Source organism: Dipteris shenzhenensis, chromosome 18, assembly GCF_047967505.1.
Source record: "Dipteris shenzhenensis isolate YYH24624 ecotype China chromosome 18, Dip_SZ_1.0, whole genome shotgun sequence".
NCBI classification, from domain to species: domain Eukaryota; kingdom Viridiplantae; phylum Streptophyta; class Polypodiopsida; order Gleicheniales; family Dipteridaceae; genus Dipteris; species Dipteris shenzhenensis.
The window spans coordinates 6,968,464-6,984,752 of record NC_141613.1 but is presented as its reverse complement, the minus strand read 5'-3'; the positions used below and the strand labels follow the sequence as shown (position 1 = coordinate 6,984,752).

At 46.7% G+C, this 16,289-nt stretch overlaps 1 protein-coding gene across 1 annotated transcript; it reads left to right on the top strand.

The window, feature by feature from the left end:
- The first annotated feature begins 1,963 nt into the window (after positions 1-1,963).
- LOC147890747 (uncharacterized) lies at positions 1,964-13,640 on the top strand. Its single transcript, XM_087389521.1, has 3 exons — positions 1,964-3,023; positions 12,224-12,411; positions 12,510-13,640. The coding sequence occupies exons 1-3, from the start codon at positions 2,054-2,056 to the stop codon at positions 13,260-13,262; spliced, it is 1,911 nt and encodes a 636-aa protein (XP_087245647.1). The 5' UTR covers positions 1,964-2,053; the 3' UTR covers positions 13,263-13,640.
- Positions 13,641-16,289: the final 2,649 nt, after the last annotated feature.

The following is a 16,289-nucleotide window of genomic DNA, read 5'->3' as shown; positions in this document are numbered from 1 at the left end:
ACACTTTGGAAAGGTCTTTGGGAACTTAATGTTAAAGAAGGCAATTTAGATTGATGAAATAAACTATTTTATCCTAAAGTTTTAGTTAAGACCACTTAGTGCATAATTGTTAAGGTTACATTTAACTTAAGGGAATTGGTTATGGTTCCAAGCATCCCAACCACAACTCAAAGCCAAGTATCTCTTTGAGGGTGATTTGATCATACATATTGGTGATGGTTCTTTTTATATACAACACAAGACCTCTTAACATGGGACCATTGTTGTTGCTCCTCCTCGAGACATTATTTTTTGCATTCCACCTAAGACAACTAGACAAGCTAACAGAAAGTGGCGGTAGGGTGAGTGAGAGGGAAAAGCGGTAGGATGCAAGCCGAGTGAGGGAGGGGAAGCAGTGGAAGGGAAGGGGCGAGAAAGCTATGAAATTGAGTAGAGGGGGGAGAGGGAATTTCACGAGCACGTGTACTTGAGAAGCAAAGCATTTGTATGCCATTAGAAGCATCTGCATTAACTTCCAAGGCGTTGATCGAACCTTTTGCACCTTCTGTTAATTGATATGTAACTTAAGTGAACTAATCCGTGAGAAGGGCATGATTATTATATTTTCTTCTCATTAACTTGAGAGCTTGACAATTAAACATGACTTAGAGGGTGAGAAGTAGAAGAGAGATTAGCCAACACAAATGTGTAAGTTCAAGAAGCATACTGCTTAGCTTAGGGCGTTTACACACTTGCTCGCCTGTGGGCATGCCCAAGGCTCTTGGACGGGCAAGATTGCATGCCCAAGGCTCATGGACAGGCAAGATTGGCTGTCCACCCACGGTGCTAATGCATTTATTGTGTCTTGGAAGCGCATAGTGTGTAAACACCCTTAAATTTTCAAGGGGGGGACTTCCCATTTTTTCAACATACTTAAAACAAGCGAGTACAAGTACTCGTGAGAGCATTGCCTTTACAATAGGAGGGAGGGAGGGAGGGAGGGGGAGGGAGGCAGAGAAGGAGTGCCTTTACTACTCGGTCGGGCGAGGGGGGGGGGAGGGAAAGGGAAGGGGGGGGAGAGAGAGAGAGAGAGAGCGCACAAAAATAGTACTACTCCACGCGGCAAAAGGTTGTGTGGGACACTAAGATGAGGCCGTAACCGCAAACTCAAGACCTTGGCGAGGATCTTGTATGCATCATCAAGCAGAGTGATCAGCCTCCACTGTCGAATATCTGACCTATCTCCCCCTTTCGGGATCAAACAGATCCACCCCCTGCACAAGGACTGAGGAAGAAGGCATGTGTCGAAAATCTCCTGGCAAGCTAAACGGAAGGGGGTAGAGATAATCTCCTAGAAGTTCCGGAAGAAGGCTCCGCGGAGTCAACAAGCCATCCTCCCCCAGGCACTTCTGGGTCGGGAGAGCCTTGAAGGGCTTCCTAGAGCTCCTCATCCGTGAAGGGCTCCTCAAGTCTGCTGCATAAGTCCCGCGAGACTATTGTCGGGCCACAAGACCTGCTAGGGTCATCCTCTCTGTCTGAAAGAGCTGGCTATAAAATTCCATGGTCATGTCAAGAATCTCCTGAAACCGGCCTTCGATAAACAAAAGGGCAGTGATCTTCTTCTACTCAGTCATAAAATTCATAAATAGCCACAATGCAAGCTTCAGTCACTTAAATCACTTAGCACAACTTAGAAACAAGATTCAACAACAACAAAGGTGAGGCTAGAATGCCCCTGCTCAAAGGCAGTGCTAAAAAGAAAGAACTCACCCCAGTTTGAGCCAATCTAGGGGCACCCGCCCGGGTTCTTCCTACAAGGGAGAGAACTTGAGCACGGGTTGCCGCCCAGGTAAGCACGGGACAAGGCGACTTGTGCAAATTTTTCAACCTTCTCCCAAGAATTAATTTTGGGCTGTAAATTTTTTTTTTGGAGATGGTCATGGCCATGATTCATCGTCAAGATAGAGCATTTGATGCTAAGCTTTTGATATTCGTAGCAGCATAGCATAGCATAGCATTGCATTGCCTCGTCCCGCCATAGCTCTGAGCTCTGCTTCTGCCTCCATCTCCTTCGATGTCTTGGTTTTCACGACGCTTCTCCGATTCTTTCAGATCCCCCAGCGATGGCGATGACCGCCCCAGCGACGACGACGACGACGATCATCTACCCGAAAGTTCTGAGCATCCCAAAGGCGTCAAGGAGGACCTTTCCCAGCTCACAAAAACCTTCACTCGCCAGTTGTGGGGCGTTGCTTCCTTCCTCGCTCCCCCTCCGCAGACTAAGCCTGATCATGTAGATCAACAGGGACCCTTTGACTTGGCCGGTCCTTCTGATACCTTGCCTGGATCGGATCCCCAAATTCAGCCTGACTCGTTGGCTGATCCTGTTCAAACAGAAGGAGTGCTTTCATCCAATGAGGTGGTTGAGGGAGAATGTCAAGTTTCCAAGGAAGAACACCCCGGGGATGCAATGCCTGATCCCACTAAGGCGAATCGAAACTCTAAACATAGGCTCAATGGCATCGGCAAGGATCTTGTTGAGCTGAAAGGTAGCGTTGCCACTGGTATTTCGAGGATTATGAAGGTTATGAGGGACGAAATTGAGCGGGATCAGCGCACGGGCTCTGTTCTAGAAGACGACGATGAACTTAATGAAGGCGCTGATGAATCTGAAAGCACGACCAATGGCAGACAACTTCCGGGCATCAATTCCCTTCTAAGACCTCTATTTGGCAGTATTCTTCATGAAGACAAAGATGACGATAAAGAAGCCAGCGATTCTACGGATAGGGAGCTCTCTGGGCCTCGAAAAGCCATTGCTTTCCCCCGTACCCTTGGTGATGGCCTTGATGGCATCTCAAAATTTGCTTCTAGTTTGTTTCCTCTCAGCTTGGAATCAGATGAAGAGGACTCTGACGGAGGCAAGAGATTTCAGCAGGCTGTGGGAATCACGGAGGAGGTTTTGGCATTTGCAAGGAACATTTCAATGCACCCAGAAACTTGGCTGGATTTCCCCTTGTTTTCTGATGATGAGGATGATGATGGTAATAATGCCGCCCTATGTTTTGGTATAGGATAAATTTGTTTTATTACAACCAACGAGCTTACTGCCTCTCTGCAATTATCTGATCCTTTAGTTTGGATAGGGTCCTATTTGCTAACCTGATTTGTGTATGTCGTCTGTTTTAATACATTATTGTTGTTACTTCAGAAATGGATCTTCCATGGGGGTTGCCTCTCGCCCAAAAGGCATTCTTACCACGGACATGTTTGCATATGAAAACTTCTCCACTTTCTCATGGATGGGTGGTACTTGATATCAGGATTCTCTGCCAAAGCTATCCAAGCTTGATTTACAACCAACTGGAACTGAATTATCAGGAAATAATCTCTTGAAGCCAAATTGTTTAGGCAGGTAGCATTGTGTGATGAAAAGGAATCCCAGCTTCTCGTTGAGCCACGCCTCTACTTCTTAACCTTGGATTTTAATATAATAACACAACATTACATAATCATAACTGTTGCCTCCTTCTTCTTCGCTTCAATGGTGTCTCCTTTCTTTCTTCCCACCATCCAAATTTCGATTTGCAAGGCAATTCGAGCTGTACATGCAAAGCTTCCTATGCCATTTTAATTTGCAGTGCAATTCGAGCTGTATATCCAAGTACATCTTCTTTCCTCTCACTCCGCACCACATCATTTGTTGTGACCATGATATTCTCATGAACGTGAGTGAGTCCTCCGCAATTGGCTTGATATGAAACTTCTCGAAAAGACCTTTTGAATACATGCAAAAATATGTGCATTTTTCTGATGCTTCAAAACCAGAAAATAGTGCAGCTGTCCCAAATCTGTCATCTCAAAGTGCTTGCACAATTGCAACCTTTAGACGTTCTAACTTCTATGAGATATGATCATTACTCTAACGATGAGATTGTGAATGGGTATAACACTGGCCTTTTACAGGACATCATTTGGATTGGGGTCTGATGTGACCTTCTACATGTCAATTGACTGAAACAATGCATCTATCTCTGTGTACGAAGACCTGGGTGCCTGTTTAGTTCCATAAAGTGACTTGATCAGCCTACATACATTATCGTGCTGTCCAAACCAGGAGAGTGCTCCATTTCCAAGGCTCCGTCGAGGAAGGTCTCAGCAAATGGACAGCAACCTAATGCCAGTCCCTAGCAGAATGTAGATGGTAACTGAGAACTCTGTCCAAAACTCTCACCACACTTGGTGCAACAAGTAGATAAACTCAGATTTGGAAATAGACAGCAGCTTTGTGGCCCAAAAAAGAACTCCACTGGCATAATAACTCCACTGAATAACTGTTCTCAGGTTAACTAGATGTAATTACACACCAAACTACTGATACTTCATGATATCCACCAGTTGAATAGTAGCTTAACTGTGCAGGGACATAATAGTGTGCTAGTTCCCACAATTCCAAAACAAGGGGGAGTACATACAAAATTGTTAATTGCCGTAGAGGTTGGGATGGAGAGGTCGATAGGGGTTCCAAGCTGAGCCACCCTTGGGGATCAGAATATTGAAATAGGGCAGCGCCTGCCTGTTGAGACCCATCAAGGAACGTTAGGCATGCTCGGGGTTAGTTTATTTAGGTGTTATTATCCCCTATTTTGGGGGCATGCACCTGGGGAGGGAATTATAGATTTTTGATCTTTAGAACAACAAAAATTCTAAATTTGTATGATTGGACTTATTCTAGTCTTACAAAGGTATATGTTATTATCCCCTATTTTGGGGGCATGCACCTGGGGAGGAAATCCTTGTTTGTTTGTTTAAGTTTCTGAGGCCCTGCATTGGTGCAGCATGAGCTGCAGGAGGCTGCAGCACAGCAGCCACCGAAAAAACCTGCAATGGGGCCTTTAAATAGGCTGAAGGCCAGTCAGCCAGCCAACCAGGCTGGTCGGCTGACAGACCAATTACAGACTGGTGCTCGGCCAGTCCAGGGGCTGTTTTAGCTCCTATATAAACTACTCCCCCCCAGCCTCTCCAGTACAGCTCCCCCTAATTTCTTGTGCCTCTGCACATTTGTTCCTACCTGCCCTAGCCTACCTAAGCCTCTCCTTGAGACGTGTGGAGCTGGAGTTCTGGTGCCTCTCCCTGCGACGTGTGGAGCTGGAGTTCTGGTGCAGCAGAGGTTCCCTCACCTTGTTAGAACTCTATAATGACAGTTTGTTCAAGGACCAAGGTTCACTATTTTGGATGCTGCATATATACGTTACTGTGTCTTCTCTGGGTTGTTTACTGACGTTGAATATGTGTTAGTGCATTTGTTGTAAAGTCTCCTAGTTCTCTTAGGAAAGTCTTTGTCTCTGTTTTTCTGCATGGTATCAGAGCCCAAGGTGTTCATGTCGCACTCAGTTCAGCCAGTTTCTCAGAGTCAGCTCCTCTCTTCTGTTTTCTACATCCCGGAGCTCCATGTGGATTATAGGATATTTCCTGTCGCAGGTATGGCATCATCACTTGCAGGTCTTGTGGCTGAGCAGCATGTCATCCACATAAAGGTTGACTAATTTACTCTCCTTCTTGACATAAAGGGTACTCTCAATTGGACTGTTGTTTAGAACTTGGCTGGTCAAATAAGTATGAATCTTCTCATACCAAGCCCGTGGAGCTAGTTTGAGCCTAATAAGGTGCCTTATGTAACCTGAATACTTTATTTTCCTGACTAGGCACCATTGAAAACCAATGGTTCTTCTTCGTCTCTGCATTCTTGGATGATTTTTAAAGGCCTTCTTGAAGGTTGCAAAATCCAACGGGTAAGCCACCTCAGAGGAAGTGCAAGGAGAATCCAGCAGATTGATGCAGCCATACCCCTGGATTGTGTTCTCTCGGGTGACAGCTTTCACTGTACGGACATTCCACTTCAGATCCACGGATAATATTCTTATGCATATTGCATTTCAGCCTGTCAGGGTTGTAGGTTATGTGAAACAGTGCTTTTTGGAATCAGGACGGTATGTAGACCCTAACCCTAACAGTCACATCCCCTAGGCTCATGTGTTGGATTTCAGATGGTCACCTCCTCATAAGCCTCCATATGAGGAGAGCATGGGGGAGGTGGACCAGTGTAGGATGGGGCTGCCACATGGCCAGCAGTTTCAGGGCAGAAAGGAGCAGCAGGAAGCCTACTCTTTGGGCCTATCTACAAGAGGTGAGAGAGTGCAACAGGTGCTGCAAACTTAGCTCTAGGGAGAGGCTGGACCTTGGCTGTCTTCTAGGGCAGCAAGGTGCTGAGATCATCATCTTCTAGAGCATCCATTCACGAGCAAGTTGGAGCAGTGGAACAGTTATCTTGGGGCCTACATTCAGGAGGACCAAGGGGACCTGTGTGCTGCAGACAAAGCTTGGCAGGGGCTGCCCACCTAGGCTGATTCACAGGCAATAAGGTGGAGAAGAACACACTGGACGGAAAGTCTACAGACGATCGAGGTGGAGCACGCGGGCTCGAGTCTAGAGATAACTGGCTGATAGGAGAAGGACCTTGTGGTAAGATCAGAGTACCACACCATTGATGGGACTCTGGATCTCTCTCTTTTGTATTGTGTCCATAGTTTTGGACGGAAATATATTATTTTGGTGGTTTCTCTATCTGGCCGGCTCATTGTCTATTGATGAGTCTGCACATCTATTGAATGCACATAAGTAAAGAAGTTTGTGATTCCACACCCACACCACATTGTGTGAGCTCCTGGGCATTACTATAAGTCTTCTGCTGTGTGTACCCTCTGTTGGGTCATTTCTAACATGGTATCAGAGCCCAAGTAGGAGGCTCACAGGTGTGGGAGCCTGAAGGCAGGGACCTTGCTGAAGGACGACCCTGATTCAGACGCTCTAGGGAATTGACTTCCACGACTGGAGGATTGTGCCCTTGCGAGAAGGAGGGTGGCTCAGGTTCAGTCAGGTGCGTTTAAAGTTTGCGGTCCAGGTTATCTGGAGATGTACTTTTGTTGCAGACCTCGCCAAAGGAAGGACGGGTTGAAACAGACCCTCAGAGGCAGAGCTAGGATGGATCTGCAGCAGCAAAAGGCGAAGCAAGAGCCAGCACAAGGGACCCAGAATAGGAGGCGATGACATGGCGCTGACATCTGCAGGGTGTACGGCTCTGTACACTGCTGGAGAAGAGCTTGGCAGAGGCGCAATGATGGCAGGATGTGCAGGATGGATAAGCGCAGATGTGGAGCAGGTTTTGGGACTGTTTGGAGGCCCTGGTTTAGGGCTGGAGAGTGGGCACCCAGGTGTCCAGAAGCAGCAGCAAGGAGGGCTGCAAGGGACTGACCCTCGGGGGCATATTTATAGCCCACACAGGTTGGCCAGGCAGGCTTATATAGGGCTGGGTCCTTGCCTAGATTGGAGGGCCAAAGGCCCTAGAAGTGTGGGGCCAAAAGCCCCGGGTTGTGAGCCCTTAAAGGGCTGGACCAGCCACAGTCTGGTCGGTCAGATTAGGGCAGGCTGGTCGGTTTTTTGACAGGCCCCTAGGCCTATAAAAGGAGAGGCTTGATGCCTCACAAATTATCCAGCAGCCAGCAGTTCCAGGGCAGAAAGGAGCAGCAGGAAGTCTACTCTCTGGGCCTATCTATAGGAGGTGAGAGAGTGCAACAGGTGCTGCAGACTTAGCTCTAGGGAGAGCTGGACCTTGGCTGTCTTCTAGGGCAGCAAGGTGCTGAGATCATCATCTTCTGGAGCAGCCATTCACAAGCAGGTTGGAGCAGTGGAACAGTTATCTTGGGGCCTACATTCAGGAGGACCAAGGGGACCTGTGTGCTGCAGACAAAGCTTGGCAGGGGCTGCCCACCTAGGCTGATTCACAGGCAGTAAGGTGGAAAGTATACAGACGCTCGAGGTGGAGCATGCAGGCTCGAGTCTAGAGATAACTGGCTGATAGGAGAAGGACCTTGTGGTAAGATCAGAGGACCACACCATTGGTGGGACTCTGGATCTCTCTCTTTTGTATTGTGTCCATAGTTTTGGACGGAAATATATTATTTTGGTGGTTTCTCTATCTGGCCGGCTCATTGTCTATTGATGAGTCTGCACATCTATTGAATGCACATAAGTAAAGAAGTTTGTGATTCCACACCCACACCACATTGTGTGAGCTCCTGGGCATTACTATAAGTCTTCTGCTGTGTGTACCCTCTGTTGGGTCATTTCTAACATACATTGGCTGTCATGTGGGCAGCACACTCACAAAAAACAAACATGAAAAGGGGCTGCTACATGGGCACACAGGCTGCCATGTGGGCAACACAATCAAAAGGTACCAGCGAGCATTGGATCTACCTAGGAGGACAGGACTTGTACGGAACAGCCACGGGGTTGGCAAAATCTGTACAGAGCATATTTGCGCAGTAATAGCCTTAGATAATGGCGTGCGTCCGTAGTACGGACAGCAGGTGTCTGTGTACAGGCCTGCATGGAAGGCAGCAGCAGGTTGTACAGTGCTAGGGCAGAGATTCCAAGGATAGAGACGGGGTACCACAGACTTGCAGGCGATTGGCTGAAGCAGGTAATGGCCAGGTTTGGGCCTGGTGTAGATCTTGATTTGCGGTAGAACGGCACTGGTGATTGCCATGTGGCTGGGCGGATCTGGTTGGGTAGTAGACTGGTTGCGTATGGAGCAGTGCCCACACAGACCAGCAGGTCAGTGGTCGGTTCATTTTAGGGGGCCATTGGCCCTATAAAAGGGAGCCCTTAGAGCTTATACTATCATCCATTGGAGCACCACTTCGGGAGCAGATTGGAGTAGCAGATCAGCCAGACTTGGGCCATCATCCAGGAGGACCAGGAGCTGAGTGTTGGAGACAAAGCTCAAAAGGTGTCTACGTCCTAGGCTAACTATCAAGGCAGGAAGGAGGACGGATCAAAGGGGGAGCTTGGGCCTCATCATTGGATAACTTCTTTAAAATAACATGGAAACTCAGATAACTTCTTGGCTTTCAAAAATAAAAATTAAATTCTTTAAAATCAATGCTTCACTTGTGTGTACTTCACAACCATGTGTGTGTGTGTGCGCAAGCCAGTAAATAGACAGTGCTCTAAGAAAGATATAGAATCCCTGAGGTATATTTTTGTCCAAAACCGGACATAATACAAAAGAGAGATGCAGAATCCCACAAACCGTGGTCCTTTGATCTTACCAAACGCTCTCCTACTATGTGCTTGGCACTTCTAGATCCCTGAGCCCTCGTGTTCCTTTCTGAGTTTATGTAGACTCTCCGTCCAATTATCCTCGCACCTTACTGCCCTGGAAGACAACCTAGGTACAGCCCCTTGTTGAGCTAAGTCTGCAGCTCCTCAGCTCCCAATTCTCCTCTGGATGTACGGTGCTGCTCTGCTGCTCCTTTGTGCTCACTACAGTACTGCTCTGCTGGATGCCAAGTGAGGCCCAAGTGGCCTTGTTATATAGGGCTCAATGCCCCCAACCTGGCGGACCTGGTAGTGGTAGAATAACTGACCCATTCAGCCCTACCAGCCGACCCAGGTAGTCTGTATAACAGCCCCTTGTGGGAGCACATGGTTTGAGGCCTGGCTGGCCCAGGCTCTACCAGCCTAAACCCAACCCTTTTCAGGGTTTCTGGCCCCGCAGAACTGCTGCGATTATGCCTCCTCCATGCTGCTGCAGATCTGCACCTGTCCAGACCTCGTCCAGGCCCTGAACTACTCTGCAAACCCTACTGCATGTCTCCGTACCAGGGATGACGTTAGTGCCAACCAGGTCCTTTCCAGTCGTGGACAGCCTCTGGGCATTGCCATGCCAGATCTGCCCTCCATGGTGGCCTCCAATTGCCAGGTACATGCTAATCTGTGCAGCCCACATGGCAGCCTGTTTGCACTCCATGTGGCAGCCCCAAATCTCTGCTTTTCCATGTGTGAATGCTGCTCACATAACAGTCATGATTCTGTCCATGTGGCAGCCCCATCCTACCCTGGTCCATCCCCCGATGCACTCTCATTGGGGGCTTACAGATGTGGAGGTGACCGCTAATATTCCAACAATAACAACTGTTGGTTTTGTACAGGGGTTCACATCTAGATAGCACTCTGCTACCAGAGGGTGACACACTGGACATTGCTTTTGTATTGTGTCCGTTGTAGACAGAATTATAAGTTTTGTTGGTTCTACGTCTTGGTCAATATTGTAAAATAATGTATAATTAAGCTGTGGGCTGTTTTTGAATTAATTTTGGATGAGGGCATATTAAGCCTTGAAATATTTTAGCTATGTTGAACAATCCCTCTAGTTGTGGACAAGGGATTATTTTTTATGTACTCTTATTGGCTCTTTGCTTTTGGGAATAAACAATAATAAATGCTCTAGATGGGAAGCTAGAGGCACCATCTAGAGGGGGCAGATTTGACCGCATAGTGCATCGCTTTGTTCTCTCCCCTCTTGCCATGTGCATGGACTGTATCTGACATGTGGCTTAGCCACACAAGACTAGATTAGAAGTCTGGGGAGGCTTGGAGCTAGGCAGGCCATTCTTGGGTTGAGTTGCAAGGGTATGGAAGGATTAAGGGTTTCCTCTATTTTAGGCGCAGAGGGCTCAAGCCTATATAAGGAGCCCAGGGGTTCAGTTTTCAGCCAAGCAAGTAGGGGCTAGCCTTGTTCCTCTTGTTGGTCTAATCCCAGATTGTGTTGCAGATTCGCGCTATCTAGCATAGCCCAAGACCTAGCAGCAGTTCCCAGGCCCTTGGGCACCACCTAGTGGTATGGGACACCAAGCTCTTTTCTTGCGGACGTCATGGTTGTTGTGTCACCTCTCTAGGTATCTTTGTCCGTGGGTTCTATGTTATTGTTAATCCATAAATTTGTGGCATGGTTTCTTTTCCCATGACAGAACACGGCTGATCTTGGCAATGGCTGAGAACTGCTCCCACGTAAGCACTGGATATGGAAAGGAGGGCTGAAGGCCGCTGGCTGAGTCGCTGCACCGACTGGAGAGGCTGAAATCCCTTTTTATAGGCTGGAACATCTCTTGCAGATGGCCAACCAGATCTGGCCTGTGAATTATATTTTTTTACAGATCATTCAGTCTGACAGATCTGTCCTGTTCTGTGAGTCAACCAACCAGGACTCGTGATCTGATAAATGGTCCCTGTCCTGCACTAAACCCTGTTTGAGTCTGCTGCCAATCTGCTGCCAGGCTTTGCCCGCTTGCGTGCTGAACGTTTGGCAGTCCCTAGTGCTGCAGTATAAGAAGATACCATAATTATATGGATTTGCCCAAAGACATTACAGACTGGTCAAGCAGGCTCCTCCCTCCACGGAAACATTGGCTGACTTCTCATTTAAAGAATAGAGCAGAACTTAGTGCAGTGCTTTGCCTAGATGGTAATGATGGGTGACATGCTAGATTGGCCTTTTATATCTTTGGTGATTTCAGAGTTGGGCAGGTAAGTGATTTGCACGTCTGTACCAAGTAAATAGGTGGTGTTACTTTTTTCACATTTGTTCTACAAAATGGATAAAAGGATTCTTTGTGAAGAGTATATAAAAAACAAGGATTAGTTATGAGAGTATATCTGCTGTTTTTGTCAGACCAACTTTTACTCTATTCCTGTCGTGGAAATATTGGGGGGCATATGCATCGGCCACACTTGGACAGTAAAATTTCTTTACAGGAAAGGAGAAAAGGAAATGGTCTCCACTCTAAAATGAAATTCAAGGTTGTAGTTCAACCACATTTTCATGATTAAAGTGATACGAACATTGATATGCTTTAAGGAAGCAAACATTCAATTCGTTTTCCTGTTTGGATGTGTTTCTGCCTTGCTTGATTTGTCAGCAGTTGTTTCTCAATAAGATGTCTTTTTCTGAAGCTTCTATAGGGTAAAGAATTGAATCCAATGGCCCTGATATCACTATGGCATGACTTATCTTTCCCTCCTGGGTCAGGCATTGACTCCAATGGTCTCTGATATCACTATGGCATGACTTGCCCTTCTGGCTCTGTTCTTTCTTATAATGTGTTAAATTGCTCACTGTCTCAATTAGGATTGCATTGGGCTCTTCTGAGCTTTTTGGCAACTTGGAGTCATTCTCTAGCTTCAAGATGAGCTGGCTAGTAGCAATGACCAGTTGCCAGATGTTCAGAGTGGGTTAAGAGCTTTATTAGGATTTTAGTTAATCCCAAGGTTGTAGACTACGCAGTTGCCTTAATAAGCATCGCAATGTTTGAAGTAACTTGCTCTTTCTGGAATTTTGCAGAATTTCAGATGTCAAACGCTCAGAAAGAGCATGTTCTTCAGGTGGAGCTCTCTGCTCCAAGGCTTGCTGCCTTGAGAATCGAGCTGTGTCCAGACTATATGAGTGAAGGCCGCTTTTGGAAGATTTACTTTGTCTTATTGCACTCTCGCCTGACCAAGACAGATGCTGTCCTCTTGTCAACTCCCCAGGTATGTATCTCTGCATTAGACTATGCTTCTGTTATGTGGTGGGGATACATATGCATACTCGACAACTATCTCAGACCTGAAGCCACTGTCCAATGCAGATTGTTGAAGCACGGGCACTCCTCCTGAGGAAATTGCAGAGTAATGTGGTACAAGGAAGTACAAACTTCTCTAGAGAAAACGAAAAATCAGTGAACAGAACTGAACTTCTCAAAGAAGGCATTAAAGATATGTCCCTACCTCTCTCGGAAAAAGCATCTGGAAGGGAAGAATCCTTCAAAATTGTCTCCCTAGAAGCAGCCACAGAAGTCCCCCCAAAGGATTTTATTCAAACTGAAGAGATTCCTGGAGCTAGCCTGGCTAGACCTCAAAGACCTTGTCAGACAAGTGACTCTGCAGAAGAAATCCAGAACAAAACCATTCTGGCAAGCACTGTAAAGCTTTCTGCATTAAGGTATGAGGAAGAGGAAACAGATGCTGACAAATGGCTTAATGAGGAACCTTCACCCCATTTAGGTTCTGCTGCAGTGTTGGGAAATGATGAGGATGTGTCTTTCAGTGATTTAGAGGAGGAGGATGACACCTCGACTCCAAAAGCTGTGGAGAGTTCCAACTCTAAAAGATCATATGGGTGGGTTCAGCTTAACAAAAGTCAAACTCCCGAAGAGTGTGAAAGGCTGGGTTCGTCCAGCAAGAATAAACACGAGGGTGTTGGACATGCAATTTCTGGTACTAGCAGTGTGTCGCAACTTTCTGGCGGTCAACCTCTGGACCAGGTGACCAAAGAGAGAGGGGAGTCGAGTGATTGGTTGACAGTTGAAGAGGATGATGTTGCCAGTGCTGATTTCCTGTAACAGTTACTGTTCAGTGTTTCCATGCTTTGGACCCTATTATGAAAGCACATGAAGAGCAAACCATGTCTCTTTAACAAGGTTGTTTATAGAATCTGTAAATGAGATGCTATTTAGCTATCATTGACTGGTATTTCCTGCTTGTAATGTGGCCAGGATGTTTTAGTCTTTGTGAATACCATCTAGACAGCTGCTTTCTTTACAGTTGTCCCCTGGTAGCTGTCTTTGTACAGTTCATCTGCTTAGATGTTTCCCGTTTTTGATACAAACTCCTTACTCCCTTATGGGTGTTTTGTGTTGTTACTTATGCGTGGCTTTCAACCACGGTAGTTGAAATATCTGTTTTGGGCAGTGGCTTTACTTGGCCTCAATGCAGATTCATGAAATGCATGCCTTCCAAGGATAACCTTTTGTGCAGTTCTAAGGACATGAAGTGGGAATATCCGGGTGTATTCATGTTATCTTCGCTTTCTCTGTGTCATTTACATATGTGTAGACCAGGTAGCAAGGTGCTTGGAACCAAAATTTACTGGGAGCTAGTGTTTTAGAAGCTCTCTCAAATGTTCACTACTTCAAACCTTACAGTATGTCCGAATGTGCAGTTTTGCACGCTGTTGGGGATGATAGTTACCCTGTTGTCCGAATTGCAGTTATCGACAACTAAGCAGTCAGGTCATTTATCTGCACTCATCTATTCTTTATCCTGAGGTCACTTCTCATTCTCAACAACGTTAATGTAACGTAGATAAAGAGACTACATGTCTGAAACAAGTACTGAGTCTGCTAAAGATAGTCGGAAACCTTTTTTAAAATTCCAGTAGGCAGAAAAACAAGAAGAATATGCACAAGAGGAGGAAGGGTGGGTGACCGTAGCTGCACAGCTTATGTGATAGTTGAACCTGCATCTTCGAGTACTGAAAAGATACCAAGCTGTATCCTCACAACATTTCATTTGTTTTCTCTAAGGTATGTGAACTTATTGCTTGAATATGTGAAATTAATTTTTTCTCTTTGATAGTCATATAAATGGGTACTCAAATATGTGTGGGTATGTATGTGTGAGAGAAAATGTTTATACTATGGTCTATATTCACTGTTGGGGGCTGATGGCATCGGTGGGGATGTCATAGTAGCAAGTCTTTGCTATACGTGGTGGAGTTTATGATTTTCAACCTTGTGACTCTCATGAGATTGAAACTGCACACTGTGTTGTCTCTTTAGAGGATGAGTTTGGGCATGTTCATGTATTTATCTAGATGTATGAGAACTTATTGCCTGAATATTAGTTTTCTTTTTCTATCAGAGTACAGACTTTTTCTCAAACCATTGTTTATTGGACACCATGTTTGCTGCTCAAATTGCAAAATACATGAGAAATGCTCAAAATAATATCTACTGCTCTTATTCCATTTTACTTTCTGTTGAGGTTCCATTGGCATTGAAGCTTCGGTGTTTTGGAGTTTTGGAGTTTTGGTCACCATAAGAAACGGAGTTTCGGTTTTCAAGGTTAATAAAAAATATATTATATATTTAATTATTATTAATACATATGCCATACAACAAGGCCTGAGAGGAGGACAAGGAAGAGAGGAGAGGGCAAGGTGTTAGAGACTCACTGTGCCCACCTGTGAGCCCCCGTTTTGTGGGGACAAGGGGCAGTGAGAGTAAGGAGGGATGGGAAAGAGAGACCCAGGCAAACAGAGTTGGCAACCAGCACACGGGCTGGCTGCTGTCTGCAAACAGCAGTGAATTGGGGGGGGCCCTTTGCCTCCCTAGAAGCATACATAGTCCTATGGACTGGCTGCACAGGGCACCCTTTTATAGGGGCCTGTGGCAGGGCCAGTCGGCCCAACCAGGGCCACCGACCAGGGCCGACCCTGGTCGGATTTCCAGACCTGTGAGCCCCCGTTTTGTGGGGACAAGGGGCAGTGAGAGTAAGGAGGGATGGGAAAGAGAGACCCAGGCAAACAGAGTTGGCAACCAGCACACGGGCTGGCTGCTGTCTGCAAACAGCAGTGAATTGGGGGGGGCCCTTTGCCTCCCTAGAAGCATACATAGTCCTATGGACTGGCTGCACAGGGCACCCTTTTATAGGGGCCTGTGGCAGGGCCAGTCGGCCCAACCAGGGCCACCGACCAGGGCCGACCCTGGTCGGATTTCCAGACTCTTCTGGTCGGTCACCAGTCAGGGGACCGACCCTGCTGGTCGACCAGACCAGAAGGCCTGGGCAGTGCCTATAAAAGGCCCACACTTCTCTCCATTCTAGCATCCAGTGCAGGACAGAAAGCCTCAGTCATAGGCTGTGCTGTGCACTCAGATCTGGTATCTTCTGACGGAGAGAGTTCCTTCAGTTCTCCTCAGCACTTGGCTGAGTTTTGTATTGCTCCCCTGGAGCCAGTTTTCTGCCCACCATCCGGTGGATGAATATATTCTCTCTTTGTCTAAGTTTTCTCTGAGTGAGTATTGTATCTGTGATCAGTTATCTGAGTTGAGTGTTCCAAGAGCGGGAGAGATCTTGGCTGGAGGTTTGAGTGATTCTTTCCTTCTGTTTTCTAACACAAGGATGAGGAGAGCAAGGAGGAGAGGAGAGCAAGAAGGAGAGGTTGGAGAGGAGAGCAAGGAGGAGAGGAGAGGGCAAGGGCTGAGGAGAGTAAGGAGGACATAGTGGAGAGGAGAGCAAGGAGGAGGGGCAGTGGGCTGAGAGGGAGGTTGTAGGATGAGAGGAGAGCAAGAGGAGACGGAGAGGGAGAGCAAAAATTGCCCCTACCTGCCAATGGGGTTCTTACTTAGTGTTGTGTGTGTGTTGGTACTTTTGCTTCTATAGCTGAGCATTGGTGTCTATAAGCTCTTACATTGCTGCTCTATATATATGTTTCCTTGGCTAGGCTCTAGAGGCATTGTCAAAAAAATAAATAAAAAGGGCTTGCTCGAAATGCCGTGTTTGGTTTCGGAAACGGTGCTGAAAAGGCAAACCGTTTCGGGCCTTATGGTGGACCATGGTTGATGGTGACCAAGAAAGAAGTAGGAGAA

Bases quoted from the DNA above. Each gene is read 5' to 3' on its own strand.
- LOC147890747 (XM_087389521.1), top strand. From the start codon at position 2,054: ATGTCTTGGTTTTCACGACGCTTCTCCGATTCTTTCAGATCCCCCAGC. The intron at 3,024-12,223 runs GTAATAATGCCG...GGAATTTTGCAG, and splicing joins TGATGATGAGGATGATGATG to AATTTCAGATGTCAAACGCT. The intron at 12,412-12,509 runs GTATGTATCTCT...TGTCCAATGCAG, and splicing joins TCCTCTTGTCAACTCCCCAG to ATTGTTGAAGCACGGGCACT.